General features: G+C 44.6%; 1 protein-coding gene across 2 annotated transcripts in view; it reads right to left on the bottom strand.

Moving 5' to 3' along the window:
• PDCD6IP (programmed cell death 6 interacting protein) overlaps nucleotides 1-14,903 on the bottom strand; it is a 69,005-nt gene extending 54,102 nt beyond the window's left edge. For both annotated transcript variants that reach the window (XM_005898148.3, XM_005898149.3), the window contains exon 1: nucleotides 14,552-14,903. In XM_005898148.3, coding sequence (XP_005898210.2) covers nucleotides 14,552-14,760 — 209 coding nt within the window. In that variant the 5' untranslated portion in view covers nucleotides 14,761-14,903. The remainder of the gene's footprint in view (nucleotides 1-14,551) is intronic.
• Nucleotides 14,904-15,556: the final 653 nt, after the last annotated feature.

Raw genomic sequence — 15,556 nt, 5'->3', positions numbered from 1 at the left:
TATTGTTTACATCCACTGGACAAATTAACACCTCTGGTAAACTACTGATCTATGGGGTCGCACAGAGTCGGACACGACTGAAGTGACTTAGCAGCAGCAGCAGCAAAAGCAGTTTGCTGCTGCTGCTAAGTCGCTTCAGCCGTGTCCGACTCTGTGCGACCCCACAGACGGCAGCCCACCAGGCTCCTCTGTCCATGGGATTCTCCAGGCAAGAGTGCTGGAGTGGGTTGCCATTTCCTTCTCCAATGCAGGGAAGTGAAAAGTAGTTAAGCTGCTGAGTCGTGTCTGACTCTTCTCGACCCCATGGACTGCATCCCACCAGGCTCCTTTGTCCACGGGATTCTCCAGGCAAGAGTGCTGGAGTGGGGTGCCATTGCCCAGGTTTACCAGCTTTCAAATGTGATTTCAGTATGTCCGCCCCATCCATTTCCACCAATGCTACACAGTGTGCCAACATTTCCCCTCTCCCCTGAAAGCAGACTAATCCACAAGTTCCCCAGCCAGTCACCCTTTCTCTTCTTTCTCATTCTTCCATCTGTTCTCCATATAGCAGCCAGAATGACCATGAAACGTGACCTCTGAGCTAGCAAGGTGGGGGTTAAGGGGTGTCCAAGGCCAAGCTTCTAACTGGCCTCTAATCTTTCTTCTTCCCCTTATCACCTCCCTGCCCATCCCCTCCCACGAGTCATCAGGGTTGACTGCAATTGTTATTTCTGAAGCTTAGTTTTCAGGAGGGGTGGGAGCAGATAGGACAAATCAGAGATCAAGTTTATGGCTGCCATGGCTACAAGTTTGGTTACAAACAGGAAGAACAGAACAATTAAATACACTGAAGATAATGGGAGTCAGGTTTCTAACTGCCTTGGAAAAAAAGAGTTACAAATATGGGATAGTGGACAGTTAGAAGAAACTGGCTTTGGACTGGAACTGGAGGTATCAGTGTGAACTCATTTTTAACACAGTGTAATACAGATACAAAAAGTGGTATAAATGTGTGTGTGTATTTCCTAAATTTATATGCTGAGAGGCTCTAGCAACAATAATACTAAGTAGCAAAAAGCACACCTAGAGTCCAGATAAATTATGCTCTGCACTAAATGGAGCCAGCGTTGGGACTTCCCTTGGTGGGCCAGGGGTTAGGACTCTGCACTGAACTGCAGGGGGCATGGGTCCCATCCCTGGTCCGGGAACTAAGATCGCATAAGCTGCGTGGTATAGCCAATAAATAAATGAATTAATTAATAATTAATAAACAGAGCCAGTGCTCCTTAGAGAAATGACGGACCCCACGGCTGACAATGAGAAAATTCAAGTCAAGCCTAAACATTCAGCTATGCCAGAAAGTTAAGGAAGTACTTAAAACATGAGGAGGAAATGTCAAAAGTACACAGGAACTAGCTGAAAGCAGCTCCCACTAGCCAAGTCCAGAATAATTCAAACAAATAGCAAATCATACTCCACTGAGGAAAATAAGATCATTCTAAAGTAAACAGAACAAACAATTTAACAGGGAAAACTCTACCCTAATATACAATGCCAACCAATGAGTCTAGAAGAAACAACGAGGTGAGCAAAGTCACGACGTTGCCCCTTTCATAATATATCTGATTCAGGTAAAATCATTACCAGAAGCTAAAACATAAGCTTGATGGAAACAGGGTATTACAGAATCTCAAAGTATCTCCCCACAAGATCAGATCAGATCAGTCGCTCAGTCGTGTCCAACTCTTTGTGATCCCATGAATCACAGCCCGCCAGGCCTCCCTGTCCATCACCAACTCCCGGAGTTCACTCAGACTCACATCCATCGAGTCAGTGATGCCATCCAGCCATCTCATCCTCTGTTGTCCCCTTCTCCTCCTGCCCCCAATCCCTCCCAGCATCAGAGTCTCTTCCAATGAGTCAACTCTTCACATGAGGTGGCCAAAGTACTGGAGTTTCAGCTTTAGCATCATTCCTTCCAAAGAAATCCCAGGGCTGATATCCTTCAGAATGGACTGGTTGGATCTCCTTGCAGTCCAAGGGACTCTCAAGAGTCTTCTCCAACACCACAGTTCAAAAGCATCAATTCTTCGGCACTCAGCCTTCTTCACAGTCCAACTTTCACATCCATACATGACCACAGGAAAATCCATAGCCTTGACTAGATGGACTTTTGTTGGCAAAGTAATGTCTCTGCTTTTCAATATGCTATCTAGGTTGGTCATAACTTTCCTTCCAAGGAGTAAGCATCTTTTCATTTCATGGCTGCAGTCACCATCTGCAGTGATTTTGGAGCCCAGAAAAATAAAGTCTGACATTGTTTCCACTGATTCCCCATCTATCTCCCATGAAGTGATGGGACCGGATGCCATGATCTTCATTTTCTGAATCCTGAGCTTTAAGCCAACTTTTTCACTCTCCACTTTCATCAAGAGGCTTTTGAGTTCCTCTTCACTTTCTGCCATAAGGGTGGTGTCATCTGCATATCTGAGGTTATTGATATTTCTCCCGGCAATCTTGATTCCAGCTTGTGCTTCTTCCAGTCCAGCGTTTCTCATGATGTACTCTGCATATAAGTTAAATAAACAGGGTGACAATATACAGCCTTGACGAACTCCTTTTCCCATTTGGAACCAGTCTGTTGTTCCATGTCCAGTTCTAACTGTTACTTACTACTTAATATAACTTATTAACTGTGAGGTCAAAAAAACTGGCGGACACCATCTTAACAAAGTGATAAACATCAAACATTATCAGCAATGGGACAAATCAACCTCATGCTTTTCTTAAGGTGCATTAAAAAAAACACAGCATCATTTGGGTTTGTACAACAGCCCCACCATGCATAAAATCCAAGAAAATAAGAGGCAAGCCCTTTAACTAAGGGACATTCTACAAAGTAAGCAGCCTGTACCTACTCTTCAAAAATGCCAACGTCTTGAAAAACAACGAAAAACTGATGAACTGTTCCAGACTGAAGTAGACTAAAAAGGCAATTAATTGCAATGCAAGATCTGGTATTAGATACTGGACCTGTAAACATTAATAGGAAAGTCAGCAAAATTTGAATGAGTACAACAGATTAAATGGTAATATTTAATCAATGTTAATTTCCTGACTTTGAAAGCTGTACTGTGGTTATGTAGGAGAGTATTCTTGGATTCCCACTATAATTCCATCCAAAAATTGTGGTATCATTCATTACCCAATTTTCCAGCCTCAACTAAGAATATTCACTTCACACTGTAGGCATTAAGATTCTGTGCTCTCTCCTGGCTCAGGACATTCACCCATTTTCTTTCCCTTCACCCAGAAACTTTCCCATCACAATTTCCCATTTTTCTCGTCCTCATTCATTCACTCTTTCAACAAAGACATACTAACAGTTTGCATGCGTGCTAAGTCGCTTGAGTCATGTCCGACTCTTTGCAACCCTATGGACTCTAACCTGCCAGACTCCTCTCTCCGTGGGATTTTCCAGGCAAGAATAGTCGAGTGGATTGCCATCCCCTCCTCCAGGGGATCTTCCCAACCCAGGGATCGAACCCAAGTCTCTTATGACACCTGCACTGGCAGGCGGGTTCTTTACCACTACCTGGGAAGCCCATGCTAACAGTCTGCCATGCACCAAGCACAGTTCTACAACAGGAATTCAGCAGTATATAAATATTAAAAAATCTGCACCCTTGTACAGCTTACTTTTAGAGCTGGAGGCAAAACAAAATTAAGTAACAATGCAGAATAGCACATAGTGCTAAATGCAATGGGAGAAATAAAGAGGTGAGAGGGATAAGGTCATGTGCAGGGGGTGACATGAGAAGGCTATAGTTTTTTTTTTTAATAACATGGTCATTGGACTACGTAAAAGTAAAACAAAAAAAAATTTTTTAATGTCATGTATAATAGGGCACGAAGGAAGTGATGGGATGTGGGGAAAAGCATCACCAGTGGAAGGGAGAACAAGTGCCAGGAATCTGAGAAAAACGTATGCCTGAAAATACCTCTGCACAATGAGGAGGATATGGCTGGAGAGCAAGCACAGGAGAAAACAGCAGATGAAATCAAGGAAGTAATGATGCCTCGAGTGCATCTGTAAGACTTTTGGCTTCTACTACTGCTTAAGAGGAGGAAGCACCAAAGGGTGTGGACAAGAGTAACACGAGCTAATCTATTTTCAGATTCACCCCAGACCCTCTGTAGAAAACTGACTCACAGGTGTGCAAACGGCAGGAGTCCAGAGAAGTCAGGAAGCTACTACACTGAAGCAGTCAGGTGACGCATGGTGGTGGCAGAAGCAACAGCAGCAGTCAATGTCATGCCTTTTCTAAACGCCTCTCCACTGACAATCACTTAGGGCCCAGAATTTTCCCTTCACAACTTACCACAGTCAGTTATGTATTAATCGGTTCTAAACTCCCTGAGAGCAGGAACTGGATCTTATTTGCTAAGCTTCATTGCTAGCTCCAAACAAAAAAATCAGCAAAATGCAAAGTTTTCAAAAAGCAACTTTTTTATCTCTGAAACGTAAAACCTGAGATTCTGTTTTGAGAACAAATAGGAACTACTAAAGAATGTGTCCATAAAGAGAGACAAGTGAGTACAGAGACCCTGAGGCCACAGCCCCTAAGGGCGAGCCAGCATAGCAAAGGGGCCAACAGGGCTACAGAGCAGGGATCCCCACACTTCGTCTTTGGGCTTCCCAGGTGGCTCAGTGGTAAAGAATCTACCTGCCAGTGCAGGAGACGTGGGTTCGATCCCTGGGTCGGGCAGACCCCACGGAGGAGGAAATGGCAACCCTCTCAGGTATTCTTGCCTTGAGAATTCCATAGACAGAGGAGCGTGACGGGCTAGTCCATGGGGTTGCAAAGAGTTGGACGTGACTGAGCACATCCTAGGCCTTGCCAGAACAAAGGCAAAAATCAAGGATGACATGCAGGTACCTGTTACAACTTAACAAAAGAGAAAACATCTGCCCTGCCCTGCACCCTTTCTACCTGGTTGGGCCACCTCAGATGATGGGATCGCTAGGGACAGGTATCTAACTACCATCAGCTGAAGTTCTCTGAAGGAAAACTATTCAGTCAGGCAGTGAGAAATCCAGGAGACAAGAGGTGGGTAGCGGTCAACGCAGTCAGTTTTGATCTCTGCCCCGGTGACACTCAAATTCCGGCACGCCTTCCTCCCTTGCCAGAGAGTCCAGCCATCTCAACCTGGACAGCTGGCAAGAGATAAGGTGACTTGCTGAGTCACCAATTCCTGGTTCGAGATTACATCATTCACTGCCAAGCCACTTGCCAAGCAGAACATCCAATGTGCAGTGACACCTAAGCAAGTCCTGGGCAGCAGTGAGGCCTGGCTACCGGCCAGGGAGGCAGACACTGAAAATGAAAGGGAGGACGGGGCAGAGGGGAGCACCCTACCCAGCTGTCCAAGGCTCCCAGTGCCAACCCGCTAGAGAGTGCCCCAGACCACACAAAAGCAGGCAGCTGGGCAGGCCTTCATTTGCTGCCCTCTGCTCTAAACCGGAAGGAAGTAGGAGGAAATGAAAATACTCTCTGCAAATGGATCAAGGAAAAAAGAAAGGCTACACAGAACATACCAAATTTCTTTGTATCTATTTACTCCAAAGCTTTGGGGGTTAACTCTCAAAATTTGACTTGTGTGGGGTAACAGTACATTTATATCCTACATTTAAATGCCTAAAAGCTACGTGATGGAATTCTCAAAGTAAAATAAGTGTCATAGGATAGGCTGGCTTCCTTTGTGGCTGAGATGGTAAAGACTCTGCGTGCAATACAGGAGACCCAGGTTCGATCCTTGGGTCAGGAAGATGCCCTGGAGAAGGAAATGACAATCCACTCCAGTTTTCTTGTTTAGAGAACTCCATGGACAGAGGAGCCTGGCAAGATACAGTACATGGTGTTGCAAGGAGTGACATGACTCTGACATGAACCAGGAATTAGTGACTCAGAAAGTTGCCTTATCTCCTGCCAGCTGTCCAGGTTGAGATGGCTGGACTCTCTGGTAAGGGAGGAAGGGCTTCCCTGGTGGCTCAGCAGATAAAGAATCCGCCTGTAATGAAGCAGACCTCAGTTCAATCCTGGGTTGGGGAGATCCCCTGGAGATCTACCCACTTCAGTATTCTGGCATGGAGAATTCCATGGACTGTACAGTGCATGGGGTCACAAAGAGTCAGACATGACTGAGCAACTTTCATTTTAGGATAGGTTATATAACATGAAATGTAAGTATGAAAAAATGAAACATAAGTACAGTAGTCACCGGAAATCATTAATACCTGATTTCATAGTATGGAGTAAACTCCACAAAGAAACTAACTCTTTTCAAAAGAAAGGAGACACTGCTAACCACAGGTTCAGTTCAGTTGTGTCCGACTCTTTGGGACCTCATGGGCTGCAGCACGCCAGGCTTCCCTGTACATCACCAAAGCCCAGAGCTTACTCAAACTCACGTCCATTGACTCGGTGATACATTCCAACCATCTCATCCTCTGTCGTCCCCTTCTCCTCCAGCCTTCAATCTTCTCCAACATCAGGGTATATTCAAATGAGTCAGTTCTTCGCATCAGGTGGCCAAACTATTGAAGTTTCAGCTTCAACATCAGTCCTTCAAACGAATATTCAGGACTGATTTCCTTTAGGATGGACTGGTTGGATCTCCTCGCTGTCCAAGGGACTCTCAAGTCTTCTCCGACACCACAGTTCAAAAGCATCAATTCTTTGGTGCTCAGCTTTCTTTATAGTCCAACTCTCACATTCATGCATGACTACTGGAAAAACCATAGCTTTGACTAGATGGACCTTTGCTGGCAAAGTAATGTCTCTGCTTTTCAATATGCTATCTAGGTTGGTCATATTTTTCTTCCAAGGTGCAAGTGTCTTTTAATTTCATGGCTGCAGTCACCATCTGCAGTGATTCGGGAGCCCAAAATATAAAATCTGTTTCCATTGTTTCTCCATCTATTTGCCATGAAGTGATGGGACCAGATGCCATGATCTTAGTTTTCTGAATGTTGAGTTTCAAGCCAACTTTTTCACTCTTCCCTTTTACTTTCATCAAGAGGCTCTTAAATTTTTCTTAACTTTCTGCCATAAGGGTGGTGTCACCTGCATATCTAAGGTTACTGATTTCTCCCAGCAACCTTGATTCTAGCTTGTGCATCATTCAGTCCAGCATTTCTCATGATGTACTCTACATATAAGTTATATAAGCAGGGTGAAAGTATACAGCCTTGATATACTCCTTTCCCGATTTGAAACCAGTCTGTTGTTCCATGTCCAGTTCTAACTGTTGCTTCTTGACCTGCATACAGATTTCTCAGGAGGCAGGTAACGTGGTCTGGTATTCCCATCTCTTGAAGGATTTTCCACAGTTTGTTGTGATCCACACAGTCAAAGGTTTTGGTGTAGTCAATAACGCAGAAGTACGTGTTTTTTTAGAATTCCTTTGCTTCTTCTATGATCCAACGGATGTTGACAATTTGAGCTCTGGTTCTCTGCCTTTTCTAAATCCAACTTGAACATTTGGAAGTTCTCAGTTCACATACTGTTGGAGCCTCGCTTAAAGAATTTTGAGTGTTACTTTGCTAGCGTGTGAGATGAGTGCAAATGTGTGTGAGTTTGAGCATTCTTTGGCATTGCCTTTCTTTGGGACTGGAATGAAAACTGATCTTTTCCAGTCCTGTGGCCACTGCTGAGTTTTCCAAATTTGCTGGCATGTTGAGTGCAGCACTTTCACAGCATCATCTTTTAGGATATGAAATTACCCAGCCTATAAAAACTAACCACGCCACATTTTGCAGCACTTGCTCTCTTCAATGGCCCCCACTCTGTCTGTGGAGTGTGTTTCTCTCTGAATCCCAGTAAATCCATTTCTTACCTATCACTTTGTCTCTCACTCTATTCTTTCTGCGATGAGACATCAAGAACCTCAACTTCATTCTAAACTGAAACCAGGTAGTGTGGGTTTTGGCTGGGTTCAAGGCCCAGCACATGGGTTCTAGTCCCAACCTGAGATGAACGATTTCAGACACACAGCACATGTTGGAAAAACAGGAGCTACAGATTCTGATTTTGCAAATATTCAGAAGTGTTTTTTATATTCTCTAGTACCCATGGATGGAGGAGCCTGGTAGGCTGCAGTCCACGGGGTTGCACAGAGTCGAACATGACTAAGCAACTTCACTTCCACTTTTCACTTTCATGCACTGGAGAAGGAAATGGCAACCCACTCCAGTGTTCTTGCCTGGAGAATCCCAGGGACGGGGGAGCCTGGTGGGCTGCCATCTATGGGGTCGCACAGAGTCAGACACAACTGAAGCAACTTAGCAGCAGCAGCAGTACTTTAAGAACTCAATGGCTCTAGAGCAAATAACTAAGAACTCAACTTTTTAAATCTCATGGGGAAAAAAAATAGCAAACGAATATATTTATTTTAATATACCAAAGATAAAACAAATTTCCATTCAGTTCAGTTCAGTCGCTCAGTCATGTCCAACTCTTTGCAACCCCATGAACTGCAGCACACCAGGCCTTCCTGTCCATCACCAACTCCCGGAGTTTACTCAAACTCATGTCCATTGAGTCAAAGATGCCATCCAACCATCTCATCTGTTATCCCCTTCTCCTCCTGCCCTCAATCTTTCCCAGCATCAGGGTCTTTTCAAATGAGTCAGCTCTTCGCATCAGGTGGCCAAAGTACTGGGAGTTTCAACTTCAACATCAGTCGTTCCAATGAACACCCAGGACTGATCTCCTTTAGGATGGACTGGTTCAATCTCCTTGCAGTCCAAGGGATTCTCAAGAGTCTTCTCCAAAAATCCTAATTAAAAAAAAACTTTTTAGGGGGATGGTATGGAGACCAAGAACAACCAATCCACATGGAAAGTGATACCGCAACACAACTCACGTAAGCCATCCAGTCCCAGTCAGTACTGAGGGCTGGGCAACTCCAAGCCCACCAACCAGATACAGAAGACCAGAGCACTGGGCCAGGTATTGATTAGAGCCAGTGGATGCCTCCTGCACCTTACCCTCACACTTCCTTCTTTGCCCAATCTATCTCATGAAGAATCACTCACAGAAGCACTGCTGCAGTAGAGTATGGCAGCAAATTCCCTCCAGGATTACAAATAATGAAGACAGTCCTGACAAGCCACTTTATTTATCAAACAAAGATTTTAACTTTTCCTGTTAAATCTGTGTTTACTCATCTATGTAGCATAAATAAAATTAACTCAGCCAAACTAAGGTCTGGCAACTACAGGTACTCCTTGAGATCAAAGGTCAAGTATTATTTATCTTTATATCCACCATACTCTATTTGATTAACAAACTGTAGCAATGTCGTTAGGGCTAATATTATCTCAATATCTTCACCACCAATCAGAATGTAAGCAACAGCTGAGAAGTAAAATGGAACAGCAAAATTTCTTTCTTGATTTATAAAACATTAGTGCTTGGGAAAATTTGCAGAATTATGAAACTAGTTCCATCAACTTTATTTTACAAAGAAAAAGACAGTACCATAATGCAGCAAACTACGTATTAACCCACAAAAAAGTGACACACAAATTTACAAATGTTACAAAAGCTCTATAAAAGACTCACATTAAAGAAAACTAAAATTACAAATTATTTTAAAAATGTCAACAAGAATACTTCATACCAAAACCAGTTGGATGCAACTGAAAGCAGATTCAGAAAAAACATATAGTCCTAAATGAGATGTATTCGAAAAACAAAAAAAGCTGAGAAGCTAATCATTCTATACAAAAAGAGGAAAAAGAAACAAGTGAATGACAGCATAAATCCAAAGGTTAAGCAGACTTGGTTTAAAAAAAAAGATGGCTCTGAACTTTCAAGAGATCTGATTGGGGGGTGGGGGGTAATCATACGCAACATCAGAAATAAGAAAAAAATTGTAACAACAGATTTTGAGGAGAATAAAACACTTTTCAGGATTTCATTACTCAAACTCTGAGCTTCTGAGCTTCCACTGCAGTGGGTGAGGGTTGATCCCCGTTTGGGGAACTAAGATCCCACATGACAGGAGGCAAGACCAAAAAAAAAAAAAAAAAAAAATTGCAAGGACTTTTGTGTGACAAAAGATACCATAAACATAAGAGACAAAAAACAGATTTAAAGATGATATTTGTACTATAAATAATAGAAAAAGGATAAATTGACAGAAAATGTACAGAACTCTTAAAAATCAGTAAGGAAAACACAATGTAGAAAATGGGCCAAAAAAAGGACATGCAATTTACAGAAAAAGAAAGTGGCCAGCCAGCAAACAGAAAATGCTGGATCTCAGAGATATCAAGGCAATGCAACCTAAAACTGGGTACCATCTCGCACCCATCTATTCAGCAAAAAGCAACTTATTTAAATTATTAATCAGTGAGTATTCCTGAGGATGTGGAGGGAAAAAAATTTACTTGCCAAGAAGAATGCAAATTGATATAAACACAGAAGAAAGCTGAAAATGCAAATACGCTATTTGCTAAACAAAGAGATCTGAATAAACAACCTTCTCTGCTCCCTCTCTCAAACTTCCACTGGAAAGGCAATAAAAATTAAAAAGCTGTAACTGCACTAGGACAAAAAGAATGGGAAAGGGCACAACAGCATACAAGAAGTTCCAATGAAATTTTCTAAAAGGTGAAAGAAAAGTGAATAAATGAAGCAGACACAGCTGAAAAATCTAACTGCCTAAACAGAAAGCAGGCAAATTGTGCAAAGAAGCCAGACAGGAAACTTGAGGGGACTTCCCTGGTGGCCCAGTGGTTAAGACTTTGCCTCCACTGCAGGGGATGTGGGTTCCATGCCTGGTCATTTGAAGATCTTTGCAAGAAATCTTGAGGACAGGCTCATTCTCGGGAAAACGTTCAGGACAGCAAGCGCGGCTCAGGTGGGCACTGAGCGCAGCTAAGTGGGGACAAAGGGAACTGAGAGCCTATTCAAAGTGAAGACAAAGTGTGAGTTTCTCAGACGTGTTCTCTTGGGTTCTCTCTCCATGGGATTCTCCAGGCAAGAATACTGGAATGGGTTGCCATTCCCTTCTCCAGGGGATCTTCCTGACCCACAGATTGAACCCAGGTCTCCCATGTTGCAGGCAGATTCTTTACCGGCTAAGCCACCACAGAGCCTACTGATGTGCTAATTGCCTACATCATTACCTCTCCTTCCTTCCTAAGAAAATCACATATTTTAGCTGGGTATATGCATGCCCTTAATAAAAATTCCTTTACCTCTCCTACCCTTCCAAGACGTGGACATACATAATGGCTAATAACATACGAGCAGGGTGTTGTGGGGCAGTTTTCAGGTAACATCCTAAAGGCTGAGCCTTCTGCCTACCCCCTGTCCCTCCCTCCCTCCTCTTGCCTAAAAGTTGAGTATAACTGCTATCTGGACCCTGGGAACGAGGACTCTAGCTTTTACAGAGCGGATAGCTGAAACGAGCCTGAACCTGATGAATTTCACAGTGCCATCCCTTTGCTGTGCTGTACTTAGTCGTTCAGTCATGTCCAACTCTTTATGACCCCATGGACTGTAGCCTGCCAGGCTCTTCTGTTCTTGGGGATTCTTCAGGCAAGAATATTGGAGTAGGTTGCCATGCCCTCCTCCACGGGATCTTCCCAACCCAGGGATCAAAATCAAGTCTCCTACATTGCAGGCCAATTCTGTACAGTCTGAGCCACCAGGGAAGTCCAAGAATACTGGAGTGGGTAGCCGATCCTTTCTCCAGGGGATCTTCCTGCCACAGGAATCAAACCGGGGGCTCCAGCATTGCTGAGCTACCCGGGAAGCCCATACCATCCCTAAGCTATCTAAACTACCCCTCTACCAACTTTTTACACAAGACCAAAATCATAATTTAATTCACTGATAATCTGAGATCTCCCACATACAGCTGAATTCAACCCTCGTACAGCAACATAGATGATATAAAACAGGCTAACACAGAAAAGTCCATACATGAATGCTGCTCACCCTCCATTTTTTCGATCAAATTTCAGAAAGCTGACAACCAGGCTTTTTCATGGAAGGAGACTGTAAGCTTTCTCTACAAAGAAATTAATCACCACAAAAGACTGATCACCTAGTGATCAGATTCAATATTTACTGAGGCACTCCTAACCAATTTGTACTTAAAGTCACTTTACAAAGGATAAAATTCACTTTTAATATTACAACACATAAACGGTATTTTAGGACATTTTAAGAGTTCGTCTAAAAACAAAAAGGCAAGTCCATCACTGGACCTATATGTGTAGAGCTGTGTGCCAGTACTTACTAAGCTAGTTTCTATTCTTTAGGAATTAACTTAAATCTTCTTTTTCAAAAAGTTCATTAAGTTAAAATATGTAAATTAATGCTCAGTTTATACAATTATTGAAATATATTAACAGTAAAATATTCTGCATAATTGGATGAACCACCCCATAACAGGATGCATACCAAAGATACTTTTGTACATACCTCCATTATAAAATGTAATACACTGTACTAATATCTATCAGCTTACCCTAACTCCACCTGAAAAGCAAGAATGTGCTAATGTGAGGATAATGCAGAGACGACTAAAGAAACAGTTTCAAACAAACTGGCTCTGCAAGAGCCCTAAAATCTAGGAACAGTTGTCACATTTATGCCTGGGAAAATACTAAAAGAATGCACAAATTTAAAACGTTTTAAACTTCATATTACCAATATTCACTATCCTTTCTTGTCTATCAAGTCTCTGAAGACTCCACTGCTCCTTAAGTGTTGAGACCAAACCTAATGCATTCTTGTTTTCATTTCATACCATGACCCATGCTTTGTAAATACTGCTAGTGAAAAATCCTCACTGAACGCTACTCAGGTCTAGGTAAGAGCACGTTAATATAAAGAATGTCTAAGTATTCATAGGTTAACTTTTTAAAAAGCTTATGTAAGTATCAAGCTTATATATCTTCGAAACCCAAGTCTTAGCTTTTAAAATTTACCACCAAGGGGTCGTAATCTATTCAGTACCCTCCTCCTGGAAAACTGACTCCATACTAATGCTACTTTAATCCATGCTGCACGGAGAAGTTAAACCAGCACAGTGACTCAGAGGAGGGCGATTAGGCCATTTCCCACTGTACGTGGGCACAAGCCAATCCAATCAGAGGCTTCCGTGGACTTTTGCCAGGGCACAGGAGAAAAGCACTCTTGTGTAAGATCCTGACTGTTAAGACCACCGTAATTACAGGAGAGCCAGTGGCCATCTCTCCGGATTACAGGAACAAAGCTCTCCTAAGAGGAAAACATCCTGGAGGCAGAATCATCTCCAGGAATGCCTAAGGAAGCAATATTCGTTGCCTTTTCAGTTAGTGAGTTTAACCTGAGCGGCTCCTACTTGCGTCTTAATATAGCTGTGTTTTTCCTGTGAAATGAGACTACATTAGACACAGAAAATGTGATCATTAAAAAGGTGAGCGAAAGAATTTTAACTATAAAGTACTATAAAAATGTCCTGCCATCCTAACTGGAAAGTTCTACATAAAAAACTCTCATTAAATACATCCTGAGTTCAATAAACATTTACTAAGATAACAAATTTACTCCATTATGTGCATACCTGTTTGTGAACAAACTGATTAAAAGGAACCTATCTGGAACGTTCTGTCATTCAAGTTTAAATTTTAAATAATGGCAGCTCCTAACCAATGGACGGAGAAGGCAATGGCACCCCACTCCAGTACTCTTGCCTGGAAAATCCCACGGACGGAGGAGCCTGGTAGGCTTCAGTCTATGGGGTCGCGAAAAGTCGGACACGACTAAGCGACTTCCCTTTCACTTTTCACTTTCATGCATTGGAGAAGGAAATGGCAACCCGCTCCAGTGTTCTTGCCTGGAGAATCCCAGGGACGGGGGAGCCTGGTGGGCTGCCGTCTATGGGGTCGCACAGAGTCGGACACGGGCTGCCGTCTATGGGGTCGCACAGAGTCGGACACGACTGAACTGACTTAGCAACCAATGGAATTCTCCATCGGTCGTTCGGTTGCGATGAACTTAGGAAGAGGGTTCATTTCAAAGTGGACAGTATGGAGTAAGTAACAAACATGAGTTCCAGAGCCCCAATTCTGCCACTTCCCTCAAGCAAATTACTATTATGAAATTCCAACCTGGCCAACAAAGTTTTGCGGTGATGCAAAAATGGAGGAAGGGAGGAGTCTCACAGACACCCCCCTCCCCCGAAAAAAAAAAAAAAAAAAGTGAAGAAAACTAGTTCTGGGTAAATGTGACAAGAGAGACTGAATACGTGGTGGACCGTTCCTCCCAGGTCGGCCGGGCCCCGGAGGACCGAGGACGGCGGACCGCGGCGGGCAGCCAGGGGAAGCGGGTAGGGTCACCCGGGCCTGCAGGAGGAAGAAATGCAGACCACACCTACGCGCCGGGCCAAGCTGGGGTGGGGCGGCCGCTCCGGCCGTGGATGTGAAGAGTCAGGAAGGGCGGAGGAAGCAGGGCAAGCGGCAGGCCGCCGACAGCCTCCCCCTACCCGGCCCCAGGCCCACCTCAGCAGCGTCTCGAGCGCGCCCTCGTGCTTGTCCAGCGGGCGGCCGAGCGCGGCGCGCCGCAGCTTGCTGAGCTCCTCCGCCGCGCGGCAGTACTGGGCCTGCTCCTCCCCGCCGCTCGGGTACGTCTGCTGGATGAACTTCACCAGCGGCTTGGCCAGGTCCACCTCCGAGGTCTTTTTCAGCTGTACTGAGATGAACGCCGCCATGGCGAGCGCCTCGGCCGCCCTTCGGGCCAAAGACACCACGGGAGGGCGACGAGGGCCGAGGGCCGCGGAGTACCGGGCCGGCGGACGGGCGGACTGAGGGGCTGACGGACGTGCGCTCCGCTTGCGCTTCGGGTCCGGCCACTTCCGGGAGCTCCGGCGCAGGCGCACTCGGCGCGCCGCCCGCGGTCACGTGAGGGAGTCGGGGAGCCGGCAGCTCACCTGGGCCCCACTCGTCCGGGGCTGAATCTTGAGGTGCCAGCCTGCCCCACCTGTGGAATTTTTCTCTTTCCTTCTACTGCTTCGGCAATTGGGCCGAGCGCTTGCGTAAAACTAACTTCCTGCACTCGAACAGTTCCCCAGGGAAGTACTATTACTGGCACTGGCGTGAGTTTGCGGCCACCTGCCCAAGACATGGCTGCTTCAGGGTTATTGTGACCTATGGTGATTGATTCGGCGGGGTGCTGTGCACAGATGCTGTGTTCACAGTGAGTCGAACAGGCAAGGCCCTTGCTCTTGTGCAGCGTACTGTCAGGTATGGACACAGATACTAAGGTGGACCAAAAAAGTATCTTGGGGGTCTTCCCAGGTGGCGCTAGTGGTAAAGAATCACCTGCCAATGTGAAAAAGTATCTTGGTACAAAAAGCAGGGTGCTTGGGATGTAGGGTATGAGGGTCCCTCCAACGAAGCTAGTTTAAATAATTACAATTATTAAATAATTAGAGACAGCTTTTCTGAGGAAGTGAACTTTCAAAGATCTGCAGTTTGAGGGATTTCCCTGGTGGTCCAGTGGTTAAG

The sequence above is a fragment of the Bos mutus genome, chromosome 22 (genome assembly GCF_027580195.1).
Source record: "Bos mutus isolate GX-2022 chromosome 22, NWIPB_WYAK_1.1, whole genome shotgun sequence".
Lineage (NCBI taxonomy): Eukaryota > Metazoa > Chordata > Mammalia > Artiodactyla > Bovidae > Bos > Bos mutus.
The sequence above is the reverse complement of the archived record's forward strand: the minus strand, read 5'-3'. Positions and strand labels throughout refer to the sequence as shown.